Consider the following 24,324-nt stretch of genomic DNA (forward strand, 5'->3'; position numbering starts at 1 on the left):
GCTTAGATTGGACAGTAGGGAAAATTGCTTCAGTATCTATGTAATCTCATACTGTTGTTGGAAGCAGATTATTTAAAGTGATACACAGATGGTATAATGACAGTAATTATGAGACAGAGCCAAAATATAGCTGCTTTGTATCAAGGAATGTAGCAAAAGAGGTGGAATATGATTTTTACAGGGGTCTTTCCCTGTTTTAGTACAGCTGGTTTTACAAAAGGGTGCTTGACAGGTTCTTTAAAGAGAGTCTGCGTGCAATTTATTCAGCTGTCTTCTCTGTTTAGCTTGAAAAATCTTTGGGGAAAAGTCTCTCTGACTGTGTTTGTACAGTGCCTCATGCGATGGGCCTTGGTTGCAGATGACAGCTAATATCAGATAAATCATGGCCTCAGGAAAAAAATTCTTCTCCAAAAGGGCTGTCAAGCACTGGGACAGGCTGTCCAGGGAATTGGTGAAATCACCATCCCGGGAGATATTGAAAAGATGTGTAGATGTGGGACGTGGAGATGTGATTATTGGTGGACTTAGCAGGGTTAATTATTAGATTTGATGCTTTTAGAGGTCTTTTCCAAGCTAAATGATTTCATGAGCCTGGTTACTGCCCAGCCACACAGGGTGCAAATGCCATGTAGGAAGGTGGGATGCCTGTGATATCTGGTATCTGCTTCCATCAGGCCTTGAGTTCTGAAGCAGCTGGTAGGGACTGAGCTCCTTAGTGTGCACATCCCAGAGCTAAATGCTTTTGTCATCAGCCACTCAGCATTTGTGACACAGGTACTATCATCAAGAAATCTCTTGTTTTCCTTATTTACCTGATTTTCTCCAGCTATTTCCACCTTGTGGCTTGTAAAGTCCAAAGGGTCCAGAAAATGCTTTGAAGAATGAGTAAGAACTCCTCTCAGATTTTTTTTCACCTTTAGGTCCTCAAAGATTTCTTCCTTGTCTTTTCCCATTGTAAGCTCCATTGCTTCAGTAGCTGTTTTGGAGTCGTAACCACAACTGGCTTTTCACCCACTTTAGATAACCTGAGCCATGTGTCAAGACTCTTCCTTGTAGAAAATGGCACAGTGGTTTACAGGGGTTGTTTAACCCCAGGCTGGAGGGTTTTGGATTTAGAAGTCATACACTGCTTTACCTCAGGCTTGAATGCAATTGCTTTGCAATGAGGAAACAGGAACAGTACTCCTACGCTTCTCATAGCTCTCTAAAAGGAAATTATATCACATCTGATGGTGATAGCATCCAAGAATGTCTCTGTATGAGTCCTGGGGGAATGTGCCCACATTTGGGTAAGGACATAAGTGGGGAGGCTGTAGGAATACTCTGTAGTGGACTTTATGGTAAACAAATCCAGATGCTTTTATCAGAGTGCCAGCTGTCCCCTCAATTTACTCTAGAGAACACACAACCTTAGACCTTGCTTCATTTCCTGCTCCAGTCTGACACTGGCCTGGTTTTGGCAGGGATACAGGTAATTTTCTTCCTAGTACCTAGTGCAGTTCTGTGGTTTGGATCAGGTATGAGAATAACTGATAACACACTGATGCTTTCGGTTTTTGCTAACCAGAGTTTATACTAAGTCAGGGACTTTTCAGCTTCTCATATCCTGCCAGCAATGAGACTGGGGGACACAAGGCAGCCAGGACAGCTGACCCCAGCTGACCAGAAGGATATTCCATACTGTATGGCATCACATTCAGTATATAAACTGGGGGGAAAGTTGGCTGGGGGCTGCTGCTCAGGAACTGGCTGGGCATCACTCAGCAGGTGGTGAGCAATTGCATTGTGCATCACTTGTTTTGAATATTATGTTGTTGTTATCATTGTTGTTATTGTTATTATTGTTTTCTTCCTTTGCTGTCCCATTGAACTTTCTTTCAATCCAGAAGTCTTCTCACTTTCACTCTTCTGATTCTCTCCCACATCCCTCTGTGGCTGGGGAAGAGTGAGAGAGAGCCTATGCACCATCTGGGATTAAACCATTATAGACATTATATCTCAGTTAGAGACAATACAAAAGGAAGGAGGAAAGCAAACTCACACACAGTATTTGTGAGAAAGATGCAGTTACTGTCAGGTGACTCTTAGACTAAAGATCCCCCAGGTTTTTTGGGTTTTTTTTGGGTTTATTTTTTGTTTGTTTTTTTTTTTTTTTTTTTAATAAATAAATAAGGTGTCAGGGAGGGGTAAAAGGGACAAGGAAGCAGCTGATTAATTTATGTTGGTGAAACAGCTTTGGCAAGGTTGGAAAGTAATGCTGTACCTCGAAAAGTTGCCTAAAAGTTCACTACCAATGACTTAACTTTCCACAATTGCTCCTTTTCCAGTACTTCTGGTTCTGTGCTCTCTTGCCTCCAAATCAAAGCATCCTGTAATGTAAATCCCTCTGTGAGCAAGACATTGTCTTGTCCTATGGACAAGAAGTGGCAGTCTACAGAGTACTACATCTCCCAAAAGAGTTACTGTATGCATGCAAATATGTAGATATGTTGGTTCTGGTTTTTTGAGGACATTCACCAATATCTCCCCAAAAAAAGGAAGGAGAGAAAAAAAAATCTTTGGTGCCATCCATCCATTTGAGATTTCTCTTTTTGAAGGGATTATAAAACCTTCTAATCTATAAGAAGAGGTGATATCTTTTTTCTTTCACTGACACCTCATGGAGAGATCCACTCTTGCTTCCTGTCTGATGTCCAGGATGCCAAATCTGTATGACTCCTCTTTGCCTGAGGTCAGGGCAGCATTTTCTGAGGGATATGGATTGTGGGGATGGCTGGGTCAGGTCCTGACTGGACACAGTTCAAAGCTCCTCTGTTCCTCAGAACATCGTCCTGAGGCAGTATCTGTGCTGGCAATTCGCTATGGTCCCTGCTTGCTTCGTCATGGATCTTTCATCCTCTGACTGTCTCCATTCACACGTGCTCCTTGGCTCTAGGATGGGTATCTGGAGTTCCACTTGCTGGACAAACTCATGGTGCTCATGAAAGCTCAGAGTGTGATCTCTCGTCCTTGGATCACATAGTGGAAACTGTTCCTCCACACTGCAAAAGGATTTCTCCAAGTCAGCACCGTTCTGAGGAGCCCTGAGAGTGTGGAAACTGTTTAACTGTGTTGTGAAAGCAGACAATTCCTTCCCTGTGCCAGTCCCTCATCCGTGCATGTCATCCTTAGATGACATCACTGTATAAGATATTTTGAACACAGTGAAATGTGTGCTTTTCCAGTTGTATTTCAAATTATCAGTTTATTATATATGGCATCACTCTACTCATTAGAGTCAATTAGATCATTGCTATAAATCCAAAGCTTGACTATTTGTTTTCTACTGCTCCTGTTTTGCTTTTCAGGGCAGTCCTGCTGGTTTGGTACCACTGTGGCTGGATATTTCTGTCTCTCATGTGATTAATAAATATGATATTTGCTGTCAGGGCTGTAGTCAGGCCTTTAAGCTCTCCCAAAACCATTTGCAGAGTCTTGAGAGCTCCCAGCAATTGACTTTGGGTCTGGAAGCAATAGTGTTACCCACATTTTCCCTAGATCCAGGTTTCTGCAGACCTCTGGAACAACCCCACAGAGTTAATCACAAAGCTACTTTGGAGTAATTTCCTTCATAACATTAAATATGAAATCAAGACTGGAAAGGGAAATCTAGAAGTTATTCAAATTCTTGGAATATTCGTAAGAGCCTTGTAAGCAATAGAAATAGAAGTTTAAAACATACATGAGGTGTTTCATTCCAATTTTTAGCTGGTTAAGTGATTGCTCAGCTTTATCTGCTGCAAGCCAACTGTCAACCTACAGACAGATTATTGAAGGCAGCTCAAATAACCCAGTTTCACTCAAATAACCCAGATGTCATCTATTTGCCAAAGTGGTAAAATGGATCAGAATAATTTTGACTGCTCTCAGTGGTTGTATTCAGTTTACATTTAGTTGTTTTCAGGTCATATCTTTATGGGCATCTAGTTTCACTTATCTATTTGATATTAGAACAGGGGAAACTCCCAGTTCAGCCAGCATATGCTTTCACTCTTACACAGGAGGCAGAACTGATGCCTGGCAGCTGACCAAGATTGCAGAACTCATTTCAAGTAGCAAGGGCACAGATTATTCTTGGAAACCCTTTTCAGTTTAAGTACATGGTTCCTTTTATTCATCTTCAAAACACTATACCAAAAAAGACATTGGATAAAATTGTTTTTACACCATGACTAAATATGTCCACTTCTGGCAAAGGGAGCTCTACACTCAGTCTGTCTTTTTTTATTAAAGTAATCCTTAACTTTTCGAGAGGGATTAACCCACCCAATTCTCCATTCTCTGTCCCCACATCTACTTTGCTTACAGGTACCTCCAGCTTGTCACATCTACAGGCACCTCCAGGTGTTCTATCAGACACATTAGTACTGCTGCTAAGGATTGCAAACTGCACTTCCCTACAACCCTGACATTGGGGATGGGCCCACCCCCTCCATTTAGTCAATTTAAGCCATCTGGGCTTTCACTTTCTTATTTACCTTTCCAAACAGCACACAATCTCCAGGAGGTCACAGTCAGAGAAACACTCAGCTAGAGAGAAAGCTGAGGAAGAAATTGGAGGTAGTGCTCCACCACAGGTGTCCAAATCCTACTGCAAAGACAAGGAAAGCTCACTGGGGAGGAAATGGCAGAAAAAAGGTTCCCACATTTCTAACAAACATAAGTCTTCCCAAGTGTATAGTATTTGTGTATCATGAAGGCAGCGTTTGAATTTGGTCTGTTTTGCTTTTTAAAGTATCACTTGATTAGTTCTCATGGTAAGTCAACCCCTGCAACTCCTGTCTGTCAGGACACATCTCTGGAATGCACTGTTAAAATAGTTAGGAAAGTAGTGACATCCATATGGATGTTACTGGTTAGTAAGGCTAGTGTGGCTTTTAGAAACACACTTGAAATAACTGTTTGGCTGCTAATTATTCTCTGATTTTGACAAGGGAATATTTATGAGCATTGTTTAGTTGTTTATAGGATGCATGAGTATCCCAGCAGCTTTATTATCTGTAAAACTGACATGGTGTAAAAAACTCATTGCTGCTTCTAAAAAGCTTTGCATTTAAGAACAGCTAATTATTGCCAAACTGGCTGATATGTGAGATATCTGATGAAAATTCTATTGTTTCAGGAACAGTATTCATAGCTCAGCTAATGGCATTGTGTCATCAGAGTCCCTAATGAATCGGTCCCAAGATGTCACTAGGGAGACTGCGCTTTTTTGACAGCAGTGGCCATTTATGGCTGTTAAAGAATCCAAAACATCTTGGAGGAAAATGGTCATGCTGCCTTTTTCTGTTGCTTTGGTGTTGGTTTTTTGCTGTTGTTGGTATTTTTGTAGCTGTTCTTTTTTCTAGCACTCCAGCAGTGCAGGGCAAATGATGTGAAGCATTGAACATCCTTACTCCCAGCATCAGTCTTCACTACACATACCCAAACAAAGTCTTTCCAGGAAAGGTGCAGTTCTAGGACTAAGCCCTGCAAATGCAGACTGTGTTGTCAAACTGCATGCACTGCATTTTAGATCCATACAATTGTCTCTTTCTTCAACCTTCCCCAAAGCAGTATCTACACTTAACGTCCCTTGGGGTTGAGACATTTTAGCTGTATTAACAGACACCACCCAAACATCAAATTGGATGGTATAAAAGCAAATAAAACCATCTATTTTTCTTCCTCTTTAATGCGTATAGAAGATAAATGGTTGAGCATAAAGTATTGTACTTCAGAGTTCATTAGCTTCTATTCAACACAGGCAAGAAATCTCTCAAAGTTATTACTAAATGATTATAGTTCTGTATTGTCAGTTTGATCCCTGCAGGATGTGTCCATCTCAGAGAAAATGCCCATGCAGGTGCACTGGCTGCCTCAGCAGAGAGGTCAGGGATTGAATGGGTGATGGAGTCTTCAGTATCTACACATTTCTGAAGGTAAATCCGGGGGGGGTCACATTAATGAAAATGCTGCTGTATGTATCTTACTGCTGAATAAAAGCACCTTTTTCAGATGTTGTCAGTCTCCAGCCTGACAGAGATTTAAAATTCACATAATCTCTCTTTAAAAAGTGCATGTGTGAGTAGATTTTGAACTCCATTGTACCTTGCAATGAAATTTTATTTTTTAGAACTGAAAAGCAGGCAGGTGGTTATGAATGTGTCTGAGGCTATTTCACCAGCCTGAAATACAAGTACTGTTGGAAAACATTTAGGAAAATAGAACATCTTAGTAGGAGATGCAGCAACTTTTCATGAATTTATTTCTGTTTGCATCAGTATTCTGAGCTACAGGGATTATTAGTAGAGAAACTCTCATTGGGAGAGGGGATTGATGGCGTCGAGGCAGCAGCCCTGTGAGTTGACAGGGATGCTAATATAGCCACGGCAGAAGTTTAGAGAGCAGATCAGAGCAGCTGGGTGGGCTGATAGAGAGGATCAGGGCAGCCCAGAGGAGCAGTAAGAGGATCCAAATAAGTGGATTAGTAGCATACCAAAGCACACATTACTTTTAGTTTTCAAACTCCCATTGATTTTACTGCAAGTGCATTTACTAATGTGTGGCAGGAGAAAAAGAAGAGGATCAAGGCAGAATCGAGACATGGAGAGCAAGTCCCTATGGCAAGCTGGAAATGGGAGAGGCTGGGCTGGGGAGCACAGCACAACATTCCCACATCAGGCTCAGTCAGGACTTAGAGGCGCATGGCTGCTGCCTGGGCTTTACCCCGCAGCCTCAAGGAGCTGCCTAATGGTGTTAAATGCTTTTGTTCCTGCAGCTGATGCTGCATTCGTTTTCCATCCGTAGCTCCAGCGATTGCATCACTGCACTCTTACATCTGTCTTCAGCTGCTGTGGCTGAAGCAAACTGAATCAAAAATGGAGGAATGATTAGCAGCATGACCCACTTGGAACTCTCCCTAGCAGGGGGCTCACTGGGCTGCTGGACCCTGAGCTGAGCTTGCTGCAATTTGTGCCTGCAGCATTCATCAGAACTGGGACTGCTGACTGCTGTGCTTGGGCTGGCATTATTGACATTGACTTTGGGATGACCCAAAGCTCAAACATGCCCTTTCTGAGGACACCAGCCTGGTTTACATTTCATCTCTTAGGCAGAGGTGGTAGTGATTCAAACACACATCCAGACTAAAATTTCTAAGCACTATTACTCTTTATATAGCAGAAGAGTTCAAATTTCTAGGCAAAATAACAAGCCCTACATTGTCCTCAGCTCCCTTGAAGCACTTGGGTTGTAAGGCCAAAATTAGTTCAGCCCATGGTTTCTCCATGTTCCAGAGAAGCAGAAAATGTCCATGTATATGGACAGATTTCTTTTACTCTTCCACATCCTCTTTCATAAAAAAGAGCATTGTTGAGACCTTTTCTTCTTCATCCTTCAACCGAACTGTTGCTTAGACACCTTGGTCTCCTCTCCATTCCCAGAATTCAAATCCAAGCACTAGTTTGTCCTAGGGATAACTTAATATCCAATTATCCCACAAGTATTGGATCTGAGTGGATGACTATCAAGTGTTGACTCTGAGAATGCAGTGCCCTTCCTCTTGCAGTCTTAGTCCAAGCTGTACATAAATTCACAGAGGGGGGGAAAAGTCCAACCTTACAGTCAAAAGGGGGTTTGCATTCTGATATGGAAATATTCAGAGAGTTTGTGACTGCACACACAAAGAACACTTTGTACATAGATTCAGTCATATTCTTTATTGTTGAAACAGTTCTGGAATGTTTTGGTCTTCCTGAGCTGGCAAACATGAAAACATTGGTCTGCCCTGTAATTTTTTTTCTTAAAAATTTATATGAGAAAGATTAACAAGCAGCAGGATGGACAAGAAGGCATTTCAAAACTGTGTTCCAAAAGAAAAAGAGAGTAAGGACAGAGACATGAAATGTCAAGTACTGTGACTCAAATGGTCAGGAAAAACTTACGGAGGATTGGAAAACACGTTAAACTGCACTCCTGACTTTAGAATTCTTCAGGACATCCAGACACCTTCCTTTCTAATGACCCAGTCCTTGGATATGCCAGCCTGAGAGCCTGCTGAAAGGGAAGGTTTGTAGTGAGACAGCACAGCACAACGTGGCCTATTGTCAGCTTGGGGGCTAAGTACTGCCCACATATGTCATATGACCTTAAAACCACCACTGGAAACACTACTACAGTTTATAAATCCTCAGTGCCATTCATTACACATAACTAACCAAAATAGCTCATCTATTAACCTGTCACCTGCGCAGCTCCTGGTCTCCAATTTACCTCTTCACCCTTCTCCTGCTTCCTAATACCACACAGAACCTCGTCAGGCTCCGAGATGAGTGGTAATCATGGTGCTATTAATATGACAGTCAGCAGCCTCTTCCCACTTCACACGGCCTCACATGAATTCCTTGACATTAGACTTTAAGCCTCAGATCGAATCACTGAGTTTATGAGACTTTCTCCACTATAATTTTTCCAACTGAAAAGCTGAAGTGGTTCAGCTTAGTACACTTATTTAATTCTCCTCAGCTCTAGGACTCTTTAGTCATCTTCGTCCTCTACCATCCTACTTCTGAATAATAAAATATTATCATGAACTGGGCACACCTGGAAACAAAAAGTCTGGGATATCATGTGTGAAGAGCACTGCTGCTGTTAATACTAAAATATTACTAGATTAATTATATTTAATCAGTTAGCTCATGATCTGAAATGAAAAAGAAAAATATTTTTACACACCAAAAAATTGTTGGAAAAATTACTATCAGAATGGGGAGGGGATATTTTGAAAGTAACTTGGAGCATAATAAAATGTTAACTAAGAAATAATCAGGGATCATCATACTGACTCGGGACATGTTGCAAGACAAAGCCCTTATTTAGTTGACTAATTTCATGGCATTTTGAAAAACACGTTACTCACTTAATGGTTTGAGGAAATACTTTGAAACAGTTCATTAATAGATACAAAATGCTCAATTTTTTCATATTTTCACCAGAAAAGACCTATGGGTTCTTAATATGTAATAGCAGCATGATACTGAGACAGAAACGGAAATAAAAGATGAAATTAAAAGCTGTCTGCTCCCCAGAGCCAGCGTGCACTTTATCCTAAGTCACTTGGCTGCCACAGCAATGCAGCCAGTGACTATCTAGGGTGACACAAGGCAGCCATTCTAATGGGATAAAGAGGACTTTCATCTCTACATTTCTCCAGCTGGAATAATGCAATGGTGGCCTGTGACAAATGAGCAGATGATCCCAGTCCAGTATTAGGATGCCCACCCCAAAATGTCCAAGGACAGACTCACAGCTCCCTGTACATGGGAGCCTTTGAGTTTGTGTAGTTTTTTCTAAGTCCCAGCTGAGAAGCACCAGCAGTGTAGGACAAAGCTGCTTCCAGCTACTGGATCCTCCTATGTTTTGTATGGATAACTACAAGACTTTGACCTAAAGTCACCTTGTCCTAGTTTCTAATTCACTTTTATGCAGATGAGATGGCAGGACTGGGGCTGCGGTATCCACACTGGCTCATACTTTCAGAAATGAAAGCTGCAAGATTTATTCATCTGAGTGACCACAATTAGGCTAGCTTGCAGGATCACGTTTATTCTGCATGAAAAGGATGGATCTCTCTAACTCACCTAAAGGAAAATGAGAAATATCAGTGGAAAAGGGGATGTGCCAACTCTTGGCAAACATTACTAGAAACTGCATTGCCCAGACTGAAATGTCATTTAAAACCACAAGTGTCCCTTTAAGCAAAATATCAGCACAGGAAAGGAAGAACTAAAACCAGTAAGAGAGCAGCTGATAAAGCAGTGCCATCACATTTTCATAAATTATACCCCAAAATGTTTCACAAAATTGAGTAACAGAGGAAAACAGAAAAGATTTTTGCAGCACATTCCTTTGGCAAATGCAGGATAAAGCTCATCATGTGAGCTGAACTGTAAATGAGGGCCTTATGCTTTATAAAAATTCTCCTATTGTCCCAGGAAGGATGAGAGTCAAACATAACAGTTTCAGCATGTAAGTCCCGTAAATAAAGTTAGTTAGCAGACAGGAATCAGCAGACTGTTTGGGGAGGGAAAAAAAAGGAGAAAATACTCTTTTTGTAGGAAAAATTTAAACACACTGCTGCTGCATTTCAGACCCAACTTCATTGCACTGTACCAGAGATTAATTGGACCCACAAAATCCAGCAAACAGCACATGACATCCATCTACCTTTGCTGCTTCAGCATCCTCCCAAAAATATATAATGCAGGATTTTAAATAGTACGTTAGCCCAGTTTCCTTTCATAAAGTCTTACAGAGAAGTTTAGGAAAATTCCAAAAGTAGCATATTGATTGCCTCTGGGATTTTCCACTTAGCAATTTAATAGAAAATTACACCCCTACCCAATCTGTGAGGTTTCCATAACCTCCCTCGTGAATTTAATTTTCCAGCATATAATAAATTTTACCATTAGGCATATTTTCTGATATTGCTTCACCATTAAGGTTATTTCCCAATTTTTCTTTTCAGAACCAGGTATACCCTCTGTGTGGTGTCTGGATGGTACCTTGCACGGAAGAATTCAGGTCTGACTATGTCCATGCACACAGTTAGGATACAAATCACTACTGTTAGTATTCAATTTGCTTCCCTCCTGCTCATTTCATGTCATTATTCCGAGTGATAGGGTCGGTCAATATTACTGGAGCTAATGGGATTCTCCTGGGTACTCTGAGGAGACCAAGGCAAGATCTGCATTTGCATCTGTTCAAGTGGGCGTATGCAAGTATCACATAGTCTTCTCCTTGTCACAACACAGTCTGACTACATGTAAAACACAGCATGATGATCGGAGCTGTGTTTGCAGTTATCAGTAGTCAAAACTGTAAACGCCTGGGTTCTTTCTCTACAGGCAACAGGCAAAAGCACTCTCGGCTGTAAAAAAAACACTGCACCCTCAGTGAATTTCGCACAGTGAGCGAACTGGAAGTGTGGCTGAAGGCGTCAAGTGGTGAATAAATCAAAGCACTAATTTCAGCTGTGTTTGGGCCAGCCGTATGGCTACAGTGACCTCACGGTGACCGTCGGGAGGTTTGCCAGACGCCCTAAATCTCGCTCCTCTGGAGAGCCGAGACTCTCTTCCTCTTGCTAAGGCGATCCAGGTTTGGCAGAGCTCAGCCCAGCTGGCGGCTCGGCGCTCTTCTCCAGGCCTCGGTCCATGACACCAGCGGACACATCGCTGCGATAATCCCTGTAAAACACGGCAACAAACAGGTGTTGCCATCAGTTCCTGAGGTTTACCCACTTCCGCACGCCAACTTCAACCCCCTCCCGCCGGCCCTGGCCCGGTCCTGCTAAACACGAGGAGTTCCCCCCGCTCAGCCCCTGAGGGGAGCCGCGGGCAGCACCGCGGTGCCGAGCGGGCAGCGCCGGTGCCCGTGTGTGAGGCGCGCGGCGGGAGGGGGACACAAAATGGCGCTGCCCCTCAGCCCCTCGCCCTCAACCCGCGGCGGGGCCGAGTGGCGGCGGGCCGGCCCCGGGGTGGCGGCGGCTCCCGGCCGGCGGAACCGCCGCCTTCCTTCCCCCAGCAGGTGGCACCGGGGTCCCGGCGCCGGCGGCGAAGCCATTGCGGGCCGCCCTTCGCCGCCGGGCCGCGGCCGCGCAGCCGGCGGGGGGGAAGGCGGCGGCATCGCCCCCGCGGGGCTCCCCCCGCCGCACCCCGCTTTTCCTCAAAGTTCGGGGCGGGAGCGGGGGGGAGACCGGAGCCAACTTGTCCCGGATCCCTTTATTCGCCGCCGGAGCCGCCGTCTCTCCCAACCCCCGCGTGTATTGCTGATCGGAGGGACGGAGCTCGGTCCTGTGTCCGCCCCGCTCCTTCCTGCCCACACCATGGAGTTCGCCCAGAGGAAGAGGAGCAGGAAATCCCAAAGCTTTAAACTGGTCAACGAAGGTAAGGCGGGGGCGGCCGGGCTTTGTTCGCTGGCCGGGGGCAGCCCCGACTTTTGCCCCGGGGGGAGCGGGGCGTTATGAAACGCCGGCGCCCCCGGGCCGCCGCTCCCTCCCGGCTCTGTTATTGAACTCCGCAATCCTCTGCCTGAACTCCCCGGAACCATTGCACGCCTATTTTTTTTTTTTTTTAATTTTATTTCTTTCACCCCCTTCCCGTTTCCTCTTTTTTTTTTTAATTATTTTTTTTGCATATGTGTTACGTGTTGTTGCAAAACCACCACCACCTCAGGTGGACGTGTTATTTTTTTTCAAGCAGAGAACCTTGCACAAAATAAAGTTGGATCGTGTTTCGTGGTGAATCCTGCTTGGGCGGGGGGGAGAAAAGGTAAAAACGGGAAGCGAGCAAAAAATAATGACACTTGAGCAGCGACAGACCTCCTTAGTATTCAACTCTTGTGGATTTATTGTATTTGGGGTGGTTTTTTCCTCTCCTCGGCTGTGTTCATCCGTGTATTTCAAGAAAAGCTGAATCGAGATCGCTTTATTAAAAATCCACGCAGGTAATTAATTGTACGTGGGCAGGGGAGAGCCGCTGGCGTGTAACTTGTTCACTCGGGGTGTGTTTGCTTTTGGAAAAGAGGATATTTTAAAAGGGATCGTGAGGCGAGAAATATTTGAATTCATGTCGGACAAGAAGCACAGCTCTGTGTTTCAGTCTTCTTGTTGTTGTTTTCTTTAATTAAAGGGGGGAAAAGATACAGCCGCTGGTAGGCATTTTCACAGGTGGACTTTCCAGCCCTAGGGATTTATTTAGGTTGGGTATTTATCCCTTCTCCGGCCGATGAGATGTTTTTGCCTTGATGGATTTGATTCGAGATCGTTTCTCCTTTTGTGTTCCCAAGTATTGGACGGGAATATCTCCATGAAACGCTGTGTGTGTCCTGCATGCCAAGTTCAAGGCAGGTGACTGCTTGGGTGTAATGTCACACTGGTGAAAAGGGGGACACACACACGAGTGTCAAGACTTGCTGTCTGAGGAGCACTCTGCAAAATTATGTTTGAAGCGAAGAAATTCAAAGATGGAAATAAACTCACTTGGTGGGAATAGTAAATAACGACTGCTGTTATGTCGTGGTAGGGGGGTCTGGGTCATCACACATGGTCCCTGTTAAAGCTAGAGGGGCAGGGACTTGCCAGACGTGTCTGAAATGCATTGGAGGTCTGTATCCATTAGCAAACTTATCAAGGGTGTAATTTTACAGAGAACAGGTTTGGTTTGTGAGGTTTTGGTACTGAACATGCTCCCAACTTGGAGGCAGAGTTAGTGCGTGACTGCGCTGGAGCATGGAGGTGGTGAAAGAAAAATGTGGAAAAACAAAACTGAAATTTTGCTTTTTACTTTCCATCCTAATGGGCCTGTAAAATGAGTATTTGCCAGAAATAGGTGACTATTTTGCCAATCTCAGTTGCCACTTCTTACAGGTTTAGATATGCCTCAGTGTATGAGACAATCTATTTAACCTTATTTTAATAGGTAAATCCAGTTATGATGGTACATTATTAATAATATTTTATGTGTGGTCTCTTTTTGGATGTAGAAAGTCAAATACAAAGCTACACTAAAAGCATATGCTAGAGAGAAAATTATGTCTTTTTACTTTGAGAATGGAGGAGATAAAAATCAGGTTTTGTATGTGAGTCTGCACTCTCATATTCTTTTCTATCACAGTTGACTAGAAAGATAATGATGTATAAATAGTTGTCTCTTGTAATTGGCCTTTGCCTCTTGCAGGAGTTATTCTATAATGTCACAGTTTAGTGTTTACTGTTGTGAAATTGATACAGTTTTCCAGTGCCTGGACTGTGACATCCAAGGCACAAAAAGGAAACCAAAAAGAAAAGGCTGTGCTGTATGAATTGGTTGGTAAGACACCGTCTGCTATTGATGTGTGCCCCTACAATGCTTATTCTGTTCCAAAAATAACTTTAAGCACCTTATCACAATGATCAATAATGATCAAATCAAAAGAAAATCAATTCCTGTGCTAAAACGCAGCCACCTCTGGGTGACTTTAAGGCAGCAGCTGCAGACCAGAAGAATATTGTGACCAGCTGGATATACAGGGAAGTGCTGGAGAAGAAACTGTGTGTAATCTGTATATCTAAAGACCATGAGTCCGTACTAGTTTCCACATACTTGTTTCCACAGATCTTGAATGTCCTTGAGAGGACGAAGGTGCAGAGTGTGGCAGGTGGACCCTGACTGGCTGGCCATCAGGTGCCCACCAAGCCACTTCATCACACCCTCTGCTCAACAGGACAGCTAGTGATCATGGAAGGGAGCATAAATCCTGCCATTTAGTCTCATAGAAGAAGCTTTTACTTCCTCAATGTCATATCTCGAACTTCACCTTTACCCATTTCATTGGCTGGGCGTGCTCGGGAATCCTTTGTGTAGCACCTCATCGCTGACCTCTCCAGTTCTGTGGTGTGGTTGTTTTCCCCACATTTTCTTTCCAGGCCCTTCTCATTCTATAGAATTGCTGTGTTAGGCTCGATTTTAGTTTACATACTGGGTTGTTCCTCCTCTTGTGCCTTTCCTGACAGTTGTGCTGTACAAATAAACAGCACGTAACAAAAAAGTGACTTCCAGGAGACTTTTCCAATTCTGTGGCTGTTTGGTCAGAGGTGCAGGTGTGCTGCTTGTGGAAGGAGCTGCTTATGCCACCCTCCACTTGTGTTACACCTTTTAAGTGAATCCCCCTAAAGTCCCTTTCATGAGTTAATCTCTGCCTCGCTTTTTGTGAGGCAAGTAAACATAAAACCAGTTTAAGGAGGGAGTAGCTGAGAGCATTGGGAACTGGGAGGGCATGGAAGGAGTGAGGTGGGGAGGTGGCTCTTTCAAGACACTGAATATATTGTTCAGTCTTGAGCGATTTGCCGAAGGACAGAGTGTGTGCCAGTATCAGAGTCAGAAATAGCATCCAGAAGAGCTGCCTTTAGATACTTTTTTTTTTTTTTACTTAGACTTACTATTTCTCTCTGTGTAAACAAAGTTCTGGTTTTAGTGAACACCTGCCTGGCATTACAACAGAGACCTTCACAGCAAAATATTCTTTTATTTAAAATAGAAACTCAGTGGTGATTTTTTTTTAATATCTTGTAACATCTCTGTATATGATATGCCAATGCTAATTCTTCAGGTCATCACAGGCATTAATTTCTATAGGTGAATATCCTAAGGTGTCAATGATCCTCCTTTCTTCAGAATTGGGAGGCCAGTGACATCAGTATGGGTCAAACCAACTGAGCAATGCAGCCCTGATGTACATTGCTGATTCCTTACTGAGGTGAAGTTTGAAAGTTTGCCTTGGTCTCTGGGAAGGTAAAGTTTTCATTATAAATCTGCTTTCCTTCTGTAAAGCAAGAAGCCAGATAATTGGCATCTGGTGGGATAATTTGCTGTGAAAATGAACATAGTAATTTAGGGCAGGCATAGCTGTTCCCTAAAATCTGTAAAATATTTGAGCCGAGTCTCTCCAGTGTGAGTAAAGGTTTTTTAGGAGGTGCTGATACAGAGCACATTTTTTGTGGTTAATTTGATGTACATGAAATAAACTGCAGATATATTGATAAATTGTGTAGTAAAACTGTAGCAATGTGTTCAGTGTTCATTTTTTCCAGATCACTTGAATTCTAATTTTTTTTATCGTTTTTCATTCCAGATTACCATCATGAGATATATAAGATCTCTGACTACAGCAATGATGTTAATGGGGAGACCAAAGAAACACAACCAGTTTTTTTAGGTATGTGTTTGTGTTGATTAATTTTCGAGCAACATTGCGTGGCCATTTGCAATTAGGGAGGAAAAAACCTCTGTGCAAGCACAGAAAGCGCCTGCCATTGTTTAATATGACGTTCTTTTCAAGACCCTTTTATTCTATGAATTGCCAATATATCCTTTATTAACACTGCTAAAAGTTGTAATTTCAGACATAAATGTTTATTAGTGTCTACACACAGTGCTAATTATCACTCACTCAGAGAGCCAGATGCTGACTCTGCAGTTTTGCAGCTCTGTGCTCACCCCATTTACATTGCATATTCCCTGGCATGCTTCACTGGCAATAGTTTGTGTAATTGGGGTATTACATCTTTGACATCTGGATAACAGAAATTCAATTTCCAGGAAGCTGCTATTTGTTTGGCTTTGCTTCTGCCTTGGGTGGGATAGAGGATTAATGTACTGTCTTAATGTAATGTCCTTTCACCTCTGGAGCTTGCCTGCTAATCCTGGCATGGCAAAATTAAATTAAATCAACAGTTAAAAATGTGTAAAGAAAATACAGAAGTAATATAGAGTCTGCAGCATGATATGTATTACAGCATATCAGTGACTGGCTATCAGTGAACCTTTACCTCTCTTGTGTGCTTTTTATCCTGTATAACTCCTCAGCTGCAGAGTGCTTCTTCCTTTCTTGCTTCTATCCCCTTCCAGTTGCATCCAGGACCTCACCTGGATAAAGCCCCTCTTGGCAAAGATTTGGCAGACTAAATTCAAAGAAGGAGGGGCCAGTTTTTTGAGCTGTATAAAGCAAGCTTCTGAACACTCTGTTTGGGCTTTGGAGGAAGCAGATGCATTTGCAGCAAGAAATTTGGGGTTGTCTACTCTCCTTTTCAGCACCAGGAGCCTAACTTTTGTGGGGTGATTTAAGGTTTCTGTAGGCTGTGTGTGTTGCCCCCTGGAGCCAGCAAGTAGCATTGAAATGTGGGAATTGGCACCTGAAGTTACTCTGCATGCAAAATACCTTTGTCTCCTAAATTCTTAGTGCCACATCCTCTTCTAGAGGTCAGCAGCAAATGGGAGAGAATAGGAGGATGTGTTAAAATGAAGGTGGGACCTGCCTTAAATTCCCTTCTCAGCTTTTCACCATTTGAGCAAGTCTTTCTTCCCTATACCCATTTCCAGGAAGAAGCAAAGGCCATTGCTGTGCTTTGTGTTTGGATATCATGTTCTGTAAGCACTTTTGGTGAAGTCTGATAAACCTGATGGAGTGAGCTCCACCAGAGGTTTACTTGAAATGCTTTTTCTTCCAACTCTAAGTCATGAAAAGCTTTGGCAAGAATTAGGCAACAGCCAGGGTGCTCTAAGAACATGCAGAAGTCTGTGCTTTGACATTTGTGCTGTGAGTCAGACTAACTGATCTTGATTTTGGCTTGGTTGTGTTGCCCTTAGATTTGTTTGGGTTTTTCTTTTTTAGTAAGTCCAGCTTTTCATTGTGACTGAAAATGTTCTGGCATTTAAGTGCCTCAAGTTCACCTATTTCAAGAGTCAGTCAGAATTTAACCTTTAAGAATGTGAATCCTATCAAGGATCTTCCTTATCAGGTACAGTCAGGGTGCAATCACTGCTTCACTTGATTTCACTGCTTTATGCCAAAATTTATCTTTGAAGGATGTTTATTCCAACCTGGTGATTTAGAGTCAAGTTTGTTCTCCAGTTTAAGTGATCCATGAGATCAGCAGTTGTAAACCTCAGTGTGATGCAGCCTTTGGTATGGAATGGATGCTATGATACAGCATTGAAACTATTACCTTTGGGGAAGTTAAAATGTTAGTGACAGTCTATAAATGAGTGAAGCTTTATGACAAATGGGATGTGGAAATGCCTTTGTTGCACAGCTGAGCATGTTTAACCCAAAACTCCTGTTGAGAACAGGGGAGCTGCTAGGGTAAATGACTAAATCAGAAGAATCCACTTTGTTTAACATGCAGATAAATTAAGGATGAGATGTCAAGAAAGACCTGATGAACCTAAATGGTGTTTTTTGCACCGGCATAGATGGGCACAATACAGCTTTGTGTAAATGTAGGCTGAAAATTGGAGAAAGCTTCAGTGCAATTAAAGGAACCTGGTACTGGATATGACCTCTGATGGCTGCAGTGGTGTAGAGTCCAACTGCTATCTGAATAGAGCTTGGGAAGTTTTCTCATGTAGTGCAGTGTTGGGAGTGGGGATGTGGTGGCTTGTCCTCTCCCCCAGTCCTTTGTTCTGATAAGATGATGAACAAGAAGTCACATCTTTCTAGATGAAGGACATGCTAACCACAGTCTTTACAAGATTCCAAGGGAATGTGGAATATCACGGCTATATTTTGTGGATGAGGACTGGCATGTCTTTTGTTTTGAGGAAAGGGCTTAGTTATCTGGTACCAGGACAGACTGCTCAGTCTGAGAAGGAGAAGGCAGCCCAGAGTGAAATGCTTAAACCTCAAACATGGGTGAAATTTAAAACAGACCTGACTTAATGTTTTTCCAGTGAAGTCACAGGGCTGCTACCCCAGACTTGGTATTACAAGCCCTTGAAGGGACTATGTACACCTGTGTCTTGTGGACAGTGATGATTAAACTTATACTGTTTATTAAAAAAAAATCTTTTGCAGACACCATATTGTTTTTTTTCAGTCTTAATATTTTTATTACCAACACAAAAAAGTGGAAAAGCAGTATACTTCCAGACTGAGTGTTTTTACAATGCTTTCAACTTGAAATTCAGGTTCTATGTTTGAAAGGTTAATGCAGAAAACTAATTATATTATCCTGGTAATCAAATGTGTGATGAGACATTTGTCTGTGTAATTAACAGTGAAGAACTTTTATAGTTTCATAAAATTGCATGCTACGCACAGTGTGCTTGGAGCATTTGTTTTGAAGAGATGTCCAAAACAGAGATGTTTATGACTGATATAAAGTGGAACTGAAATGTACTGTAATGCAGGTGTCTGTGCATTTTACAGCATTTCGCATTGTTGAAATGGAAGGCAGCAGATTAATAACTTCGCTGTGTCATGGTAAAAATAAATAATGTGTTCTTGGAGCAGGGGAGCAATGCATAAGTTACTCACTAATTTCAAGAATTTATTCTGTCCCAGAAATTATATCCTTTGCAATTTATTCACAGAGAAAAAGTTGACTTAACAAGTAACTTCACAGACTTGTGCTACTGTTAATAAGATTATATCCCAAGTCTGGTTGTTGCAGTAGTGGCTTCTGTAATTAAGACTGCATAAAAGTTTATTTTATGTATCTGTGTTCTCTAATGATCTAACTTTGTAAAGTATTTCCCTTTGGGGCTAAAGCATGGTCTTGGCCTGGGATATTTCCAAGAACTGGTGGAAGTTGTTGCATATCTATTATTACTTTTTTAATTATATGACCCCATTAGTGTATACTTTTATTGAACAGTTGCTCACTTGTCCTTTCCCGAGTGATTTAGCTGGCACAGCGTGGCATGAAAGTGTGTAACTTGGGCTTCTGTGGCTTCTCCTGTTGGGTATTTTGAAAATCTTTCACCAGGCTCTTCCAAAGACTTACTTTGTTTGTGGTGGGAGTGGTCGCTGGGCCACCTGGTATAACCCAGTTTCCAGGGAAATAACCCCAAAAGCCTGAATGGTCTCAGGGTCTGATCCTGGGTTTGATTCTGCAAATATCTTTGCTTACATTAGTGTTTGTGGGCTTAATAACTTTGTTTGTCTCATGATAGGCAGGGTTATCAAACCGTGTGTTTCTGTGCTTGCTTTGTGAGTAAGAGGTCTGATTTGAGGGTGATCTAGTTTTCCTGCATATCTAATTCTGGTGCTTTGTGTGGTGACATGAACATAGGAAAGTGCTTTGAGGTGATGTTTTAGAGCATTGCTAAGATGCCTCAACTTAGACAGCTTCGGTGTCCCCACATGTTAGTTTAGCAGAGTCAAATTCTCCAGCTCATAACCCGTGTTGCTTGTGTGACCCTCTGACACCGTTCATGACCACTGCCCCCCCCCCCCGCTGACTTGGGGTTTTTAATTTGCCGAGGATGTTGTTACCTGTGTTCTTTCTTCAGTGTAGAATCTTAGATGCTGGCAAAGACCTGGGATCACTTTTTTGGGAAATGTGTGCTTACCTCATCAGTTTATTTGCACAGATGCCAGATTGCAATTATGCACAGAGAAATCACAGTAAGATTCCACGTGATTGAGGAGACCTTTGCTCTGATAAGGAATTATGCACAAGGATCCTCTATTTTCCCCATGCTGACCTCTGCAACTTTCTGTTTCAGGACAACTTGTGGTACAAGAGTACAAAAAATACCTTGATTTTTTTGAAAATTATGATTTGATGTGAGTATAGTTCTTGCTGAGAAGGGATGCTGAGCTTCCTTTCAGAATAACTGTCTCTGAAGGAAGTACCTGAACACTGTGTGGCATTCCAAAAGGTGTTTTGGTGAGTTCAGCCTGGTTGAGCAGTGGAGACATGTGCCCTGTGTGCACATGCTTCCTGATTCCTTGAGCTGCTCTGAATCAGCCCTTTACAATCTTCAAACACAGCAGGCGAGTTTTGCTGGCCCCCTTCCAGAGAGGGCAGCATTCAAATGGCATCTAATAAATTGCAGTTTAATATGCTTAATTATATAACCTTTTGCACTTATTTATTATTTTTTGTTGAGCTTTCACACCATATGCTTCAACTTCCACTTTTTCTCACCTCTGAAACATTGTTTCCATACAAACCAGGCTCATGTTGTCAGCTCACATGTGCTTGTCTGGCTCTCTGTCACTGCCATTCCTATGCTTGCAACAGCTCCACCAATTTCAGCCTAGTTGGACACAAAGGTGAAAATCTGAGATTAAAGTAACTTCAGTAAGCAGCTTGATCCAGGAAAAATCACTATTTGTATGTTCAAGAAAGGAAAAAATTCCGTAGGCATTTCGTCTGTCCAAAAAACATAAAACCAAACTATAATTAATAGAAAAATTGTATTTTCAAAGTCAACTAATGAATATTTCCCAAAATATATGAGAAACATAAATGTTAAAAATAAAGGAAGTAATTGCAAAATACTGGACAAAGAGAACATGATGGTTATTTTGTGAGTCAAAGGAAGGAAATAATCAGATACAGACATTTATCCAACTTTAAATCTGTTCACCTATTTATACGCTTTAAAGCACATTAATACAGACATGGTTGCCGCTTCTGTGATACTGGGATAAAATTAATGCTTGAACATATAAAACATACAATTTTATAATTGTTTGCAGTGCTATGATAGTATTTCATAAACTGTTCAGGAAAAGTATAACGAGGTGTTTGTAGGCAATGTGATATATGGAGTTTACTAAACCTAGTAGTGAAAAGATGGACAGGCATATAGGAGCGAAGAGTGTAATAAATTAATTATCATTAATATATTGTTAACTGGAGTTGTTTACAGGCCTGTTGCTTCAGACAGCTGCACACTTAGCACGTGGATGCTACTGCATCCTGGAACACTTTTCTGGTTCACATTTGTTCCTTTGTAATTTTAAACATTCTTGCAGCTTTCAAAGCAGGGAGTTTTTATGTCCTGTACACTTTTCGTAAGGAAATAGATTGAAATGAATTTTGAGGAAATTACTTTTTTATGTTGTGTAGCATTTATTAAATGGCTTTGTTTTGCCCTTTTTGTTGTTGTTTTATAAGATTACGGTCAGGTCACGTAGGAAAAATATAGGTTGTTTGTAAGGGACCATCGTGGAAACAACTATAACAGTAGTTATTAAAAATTGTTACTATGTTTTTGTTATGACAGTTGACATCTCTATATACAAGTTCCTAAATAGGGCTCTAACTTGCCACTAATTTGAGTGGCATTTTGTAAGTGTCTTAGTGTTTTGCAAGCAATTTCAATGGTTTCAGATAAAACTCAGGGATTTGCATGGGGTATCCAAATGGCAAATCCTGTCGGCAGCCTTTGGAGGCATCCCCATCTACTTGGAAATGGTGAGGAGCTCTGGTATGTGTACAGAGGCTGAAACATGCACCACTCTTCTCAGGCCTTAGCATCTATCTTAGAAAGCTTTGCACAGATAGATAATGCAGATTTCTATGTAATAAACTATTTTTCCAGTGCTTTATTATTCTATTTAGCATTTAAAAGAAGGCTGGCTCTTCCATAGGACATACTAATTTGAGTTGTTGTGTTTTCTCTGTGCCCCATCTACTTTTTTTAATTTTTAAATTACATGGTTATTATCTGTGAAAATTATCAGCATTAGAATAACTGATAACAAAACGCTGTCCTTGGGCTCTAGAGCTAATAGCCAAATGAGATAACCAGAGAGCAAGAAGTTAAATCTGTTACTGGTGTTGAACCCATCTGCAGATTTGGATGGTATAACATCATCTGCTCTCCACTCCTGTGGGGAGGATGCTGCTGTTGCTGGTCAGCTATAAACTAAAAGCTGGAAAAAGGCATGATTGGGAGAGGAGAGATGTAAACTTACACTAAAGACTAAGTCAGGCTTATAGTTTGTAGGATTTTAATGCACTTTCTTGCACATGGAAAGTCATATTTTAAAAACAAAAGAAAAAACAAATGGAAAAATCCCTGAAAAGAATCCGAAAACCCAAACCCCAACAAGCAAGCCTACAAAGGATGAATCTCCCTGTAAGGATCTACCTAATCAAAAAGATAAGTTTATGTAAGGTGCAAGTTCAGGGTTTATTGTAACATAAATGTAGTGGTCTTTTCTGTCTGGAGTTAAGTATGCTCATGTCACTGTATAGGAAGACATCTATATAAAGGAACAAGGGAACAGAATCAAGTCTGAATAAGCTCAATTAACATTAATATTTTATGTAATTGGGTAACGGAAATTTAATCTTTCTAACAACATGTCACCTGACCAGACACATAGCACAGTCCCTGCACCCAGCAGGAGGAGGTGGGTGGGAAGCTGGTTTGATACGCACATACATTTTGCCATTGAATACAGATCCAAATTGCCAACTTAAAAATCCCAGGGTAATGTTAAATGGCACGACAGAAAGGGATTGCTCCAGGCTGTGGTGTGGTGGAACATTTGGAGCTGGGACAGGGGCAGGTACAGCCATGTACAGAAGAAAGGCAGTGTGCAGTGTACGGGTGTGAGTAGCTCAGTAATTGGAGTCCAGTGCTACTCTGCAGCCTTTCAAGGTTGGGAACTGCAAATAGTCAAGCCCTGGTTGGGTTGGGGCCAAAAAGTGTCATTTTAAAGGAATTGGTGCTGTTACTGTTAATGAAATCACACCTGCACACATAATCTGCAGGCAAACCAACAAAATAAATAAATACAGTGCAGAACTTCCTTGCAGAGGGTTTTTCTCACCACGTTAGCTGGAGTGGAAATGGTGCTGGAGTGTTGCTATACAGGGTTGGCAAATATTTTTCTAAGTTTGGACTCAAAGCTTCCTTGCAAGCCGCCCACTCTCCTCACTGGATCAGGGTGGGCTGGAGCCAGCTGGCACCAGCCCAGGGAACCAGTGCACCAGGTCAAGCAGGAGATGCTGGGATCCAGGAGAGGTTGGAGCACGCTGTTCAGCTCCTCTCCCCTTCTGTTTATTCTCCTCCTAGAACAAAACCTCCCTCTTTTGGGTGTTCAGTACACCAGGCTTGCAGCAGTCCCGGCCATATTGAGCTAGGCCTGTGTTGGGGAGGGATTTTGCTGCTCTTTTAGCTGTCTGGTTTAGCTGTGACCTAAACATGCACCTAAGTTTAGGTAACTGAATGGTGCTATTGAGTTGATAAAATTGTTCACATGCCTGGAATTTAGCACACTTTCAAGTACCTTGTTGAACCAGAGATGGCACACCTTGCGTCTTGGATTTTTGGAGAGTAGTTTTTTTTTTTCCTCTAAAGTTTCCTTTGTACAGTTGCTTTGCCAAAAATAGGTTTATTTTGGGAAGCAGAAATATAACTTGAGTAGAGGATACCAGGCATTATTGTATTAAGTATTCTGTAAAGGAAGGTTGATTCATCAGTTTCTAGATCTTACTTACAACATTTGCTTAGGATATTTGATTTTTCTATTACCAGTAAGAAAACCAGAAGCTTCTTTCTTCAGAAATAGCAATGAACACTTCCTTATTACTCATTAAATGTAATGTATGCTTTAACAAGCAGAACAACTACTATCTGCCCAAAACACATCTATTCATTGTGCAATCAGCAGTTTCATACGTAAAATTAATACTTAAATGGTGCCAGGAGTATTAAGTATGTAACTTTTATTATTTAAATGCCCTGAATTTATTCGGAATGGTCGCATTTTTCTTGTATATACGTTCATTTTCTTTTTAGAATCTATATTTTTAAGGCATCCAGAAATTCAGCTATCTGCAGTTACACACATATTAGCTACTGTTTAATTTATTCCTGTATAATCCAGTATTACTAAATTCTGTGAAATAAGGAACTGATTCTGTTCATTAAAATCAGTAGATGCAGTGCAGTTCTGTATATGTGTGGTGTGGTGCTTTCTGTGGGTTTTTTTTGGTTTTTTTTTTGTTGTTTTTTT

At 41.8% G+C, this 24,324-nt stretch overlaps 1 protein-coding gene across 3 annotated transcripts in view; it reads left to right on the forward strand.

The window, feature by feature from the left end:
* Positions 1–11,667: 11,667 nt before the first annotated feature.
* Positions 11,668–24,324, forward strand: part of BEND7 (BEN domain containing 7) — a 46,758-nt gene continuing 34,101 nt past the window's right edge. For all 3 annotated transcript variants that reach the window (XM_053977043.1, XM_053977045.1, XM_053977044.1), the window contains exons 1-2: positions 11,668–11,966; positions 15,691–15,774. In XM_053977043.1, the coding sequence (XP_053833018.1) occupies positions 11,906–11,966; positions 15,691–15,774 (145 nt within the window). In that variant the 5' untranslated portion in view covers positions 11,668–11,905. The remainder of the gene's footprint in view (positions 11,967–15,690; positions 15,775–24,324) is intronic.

The sequence above is a fragment of the Vidua macroura genome, chromosome 5, assembly GCF_024509145.1.
Source record: "Vidua macroura isolate BioBank_ID:100142 chromosome 5, ASM2450914v1, whole genome shotgun sequence".
NCBI lineage: Eukaryota > Metazoa > Chordata > Aves > Passeriformes > Viduidae > Vidua > Vidua macroura.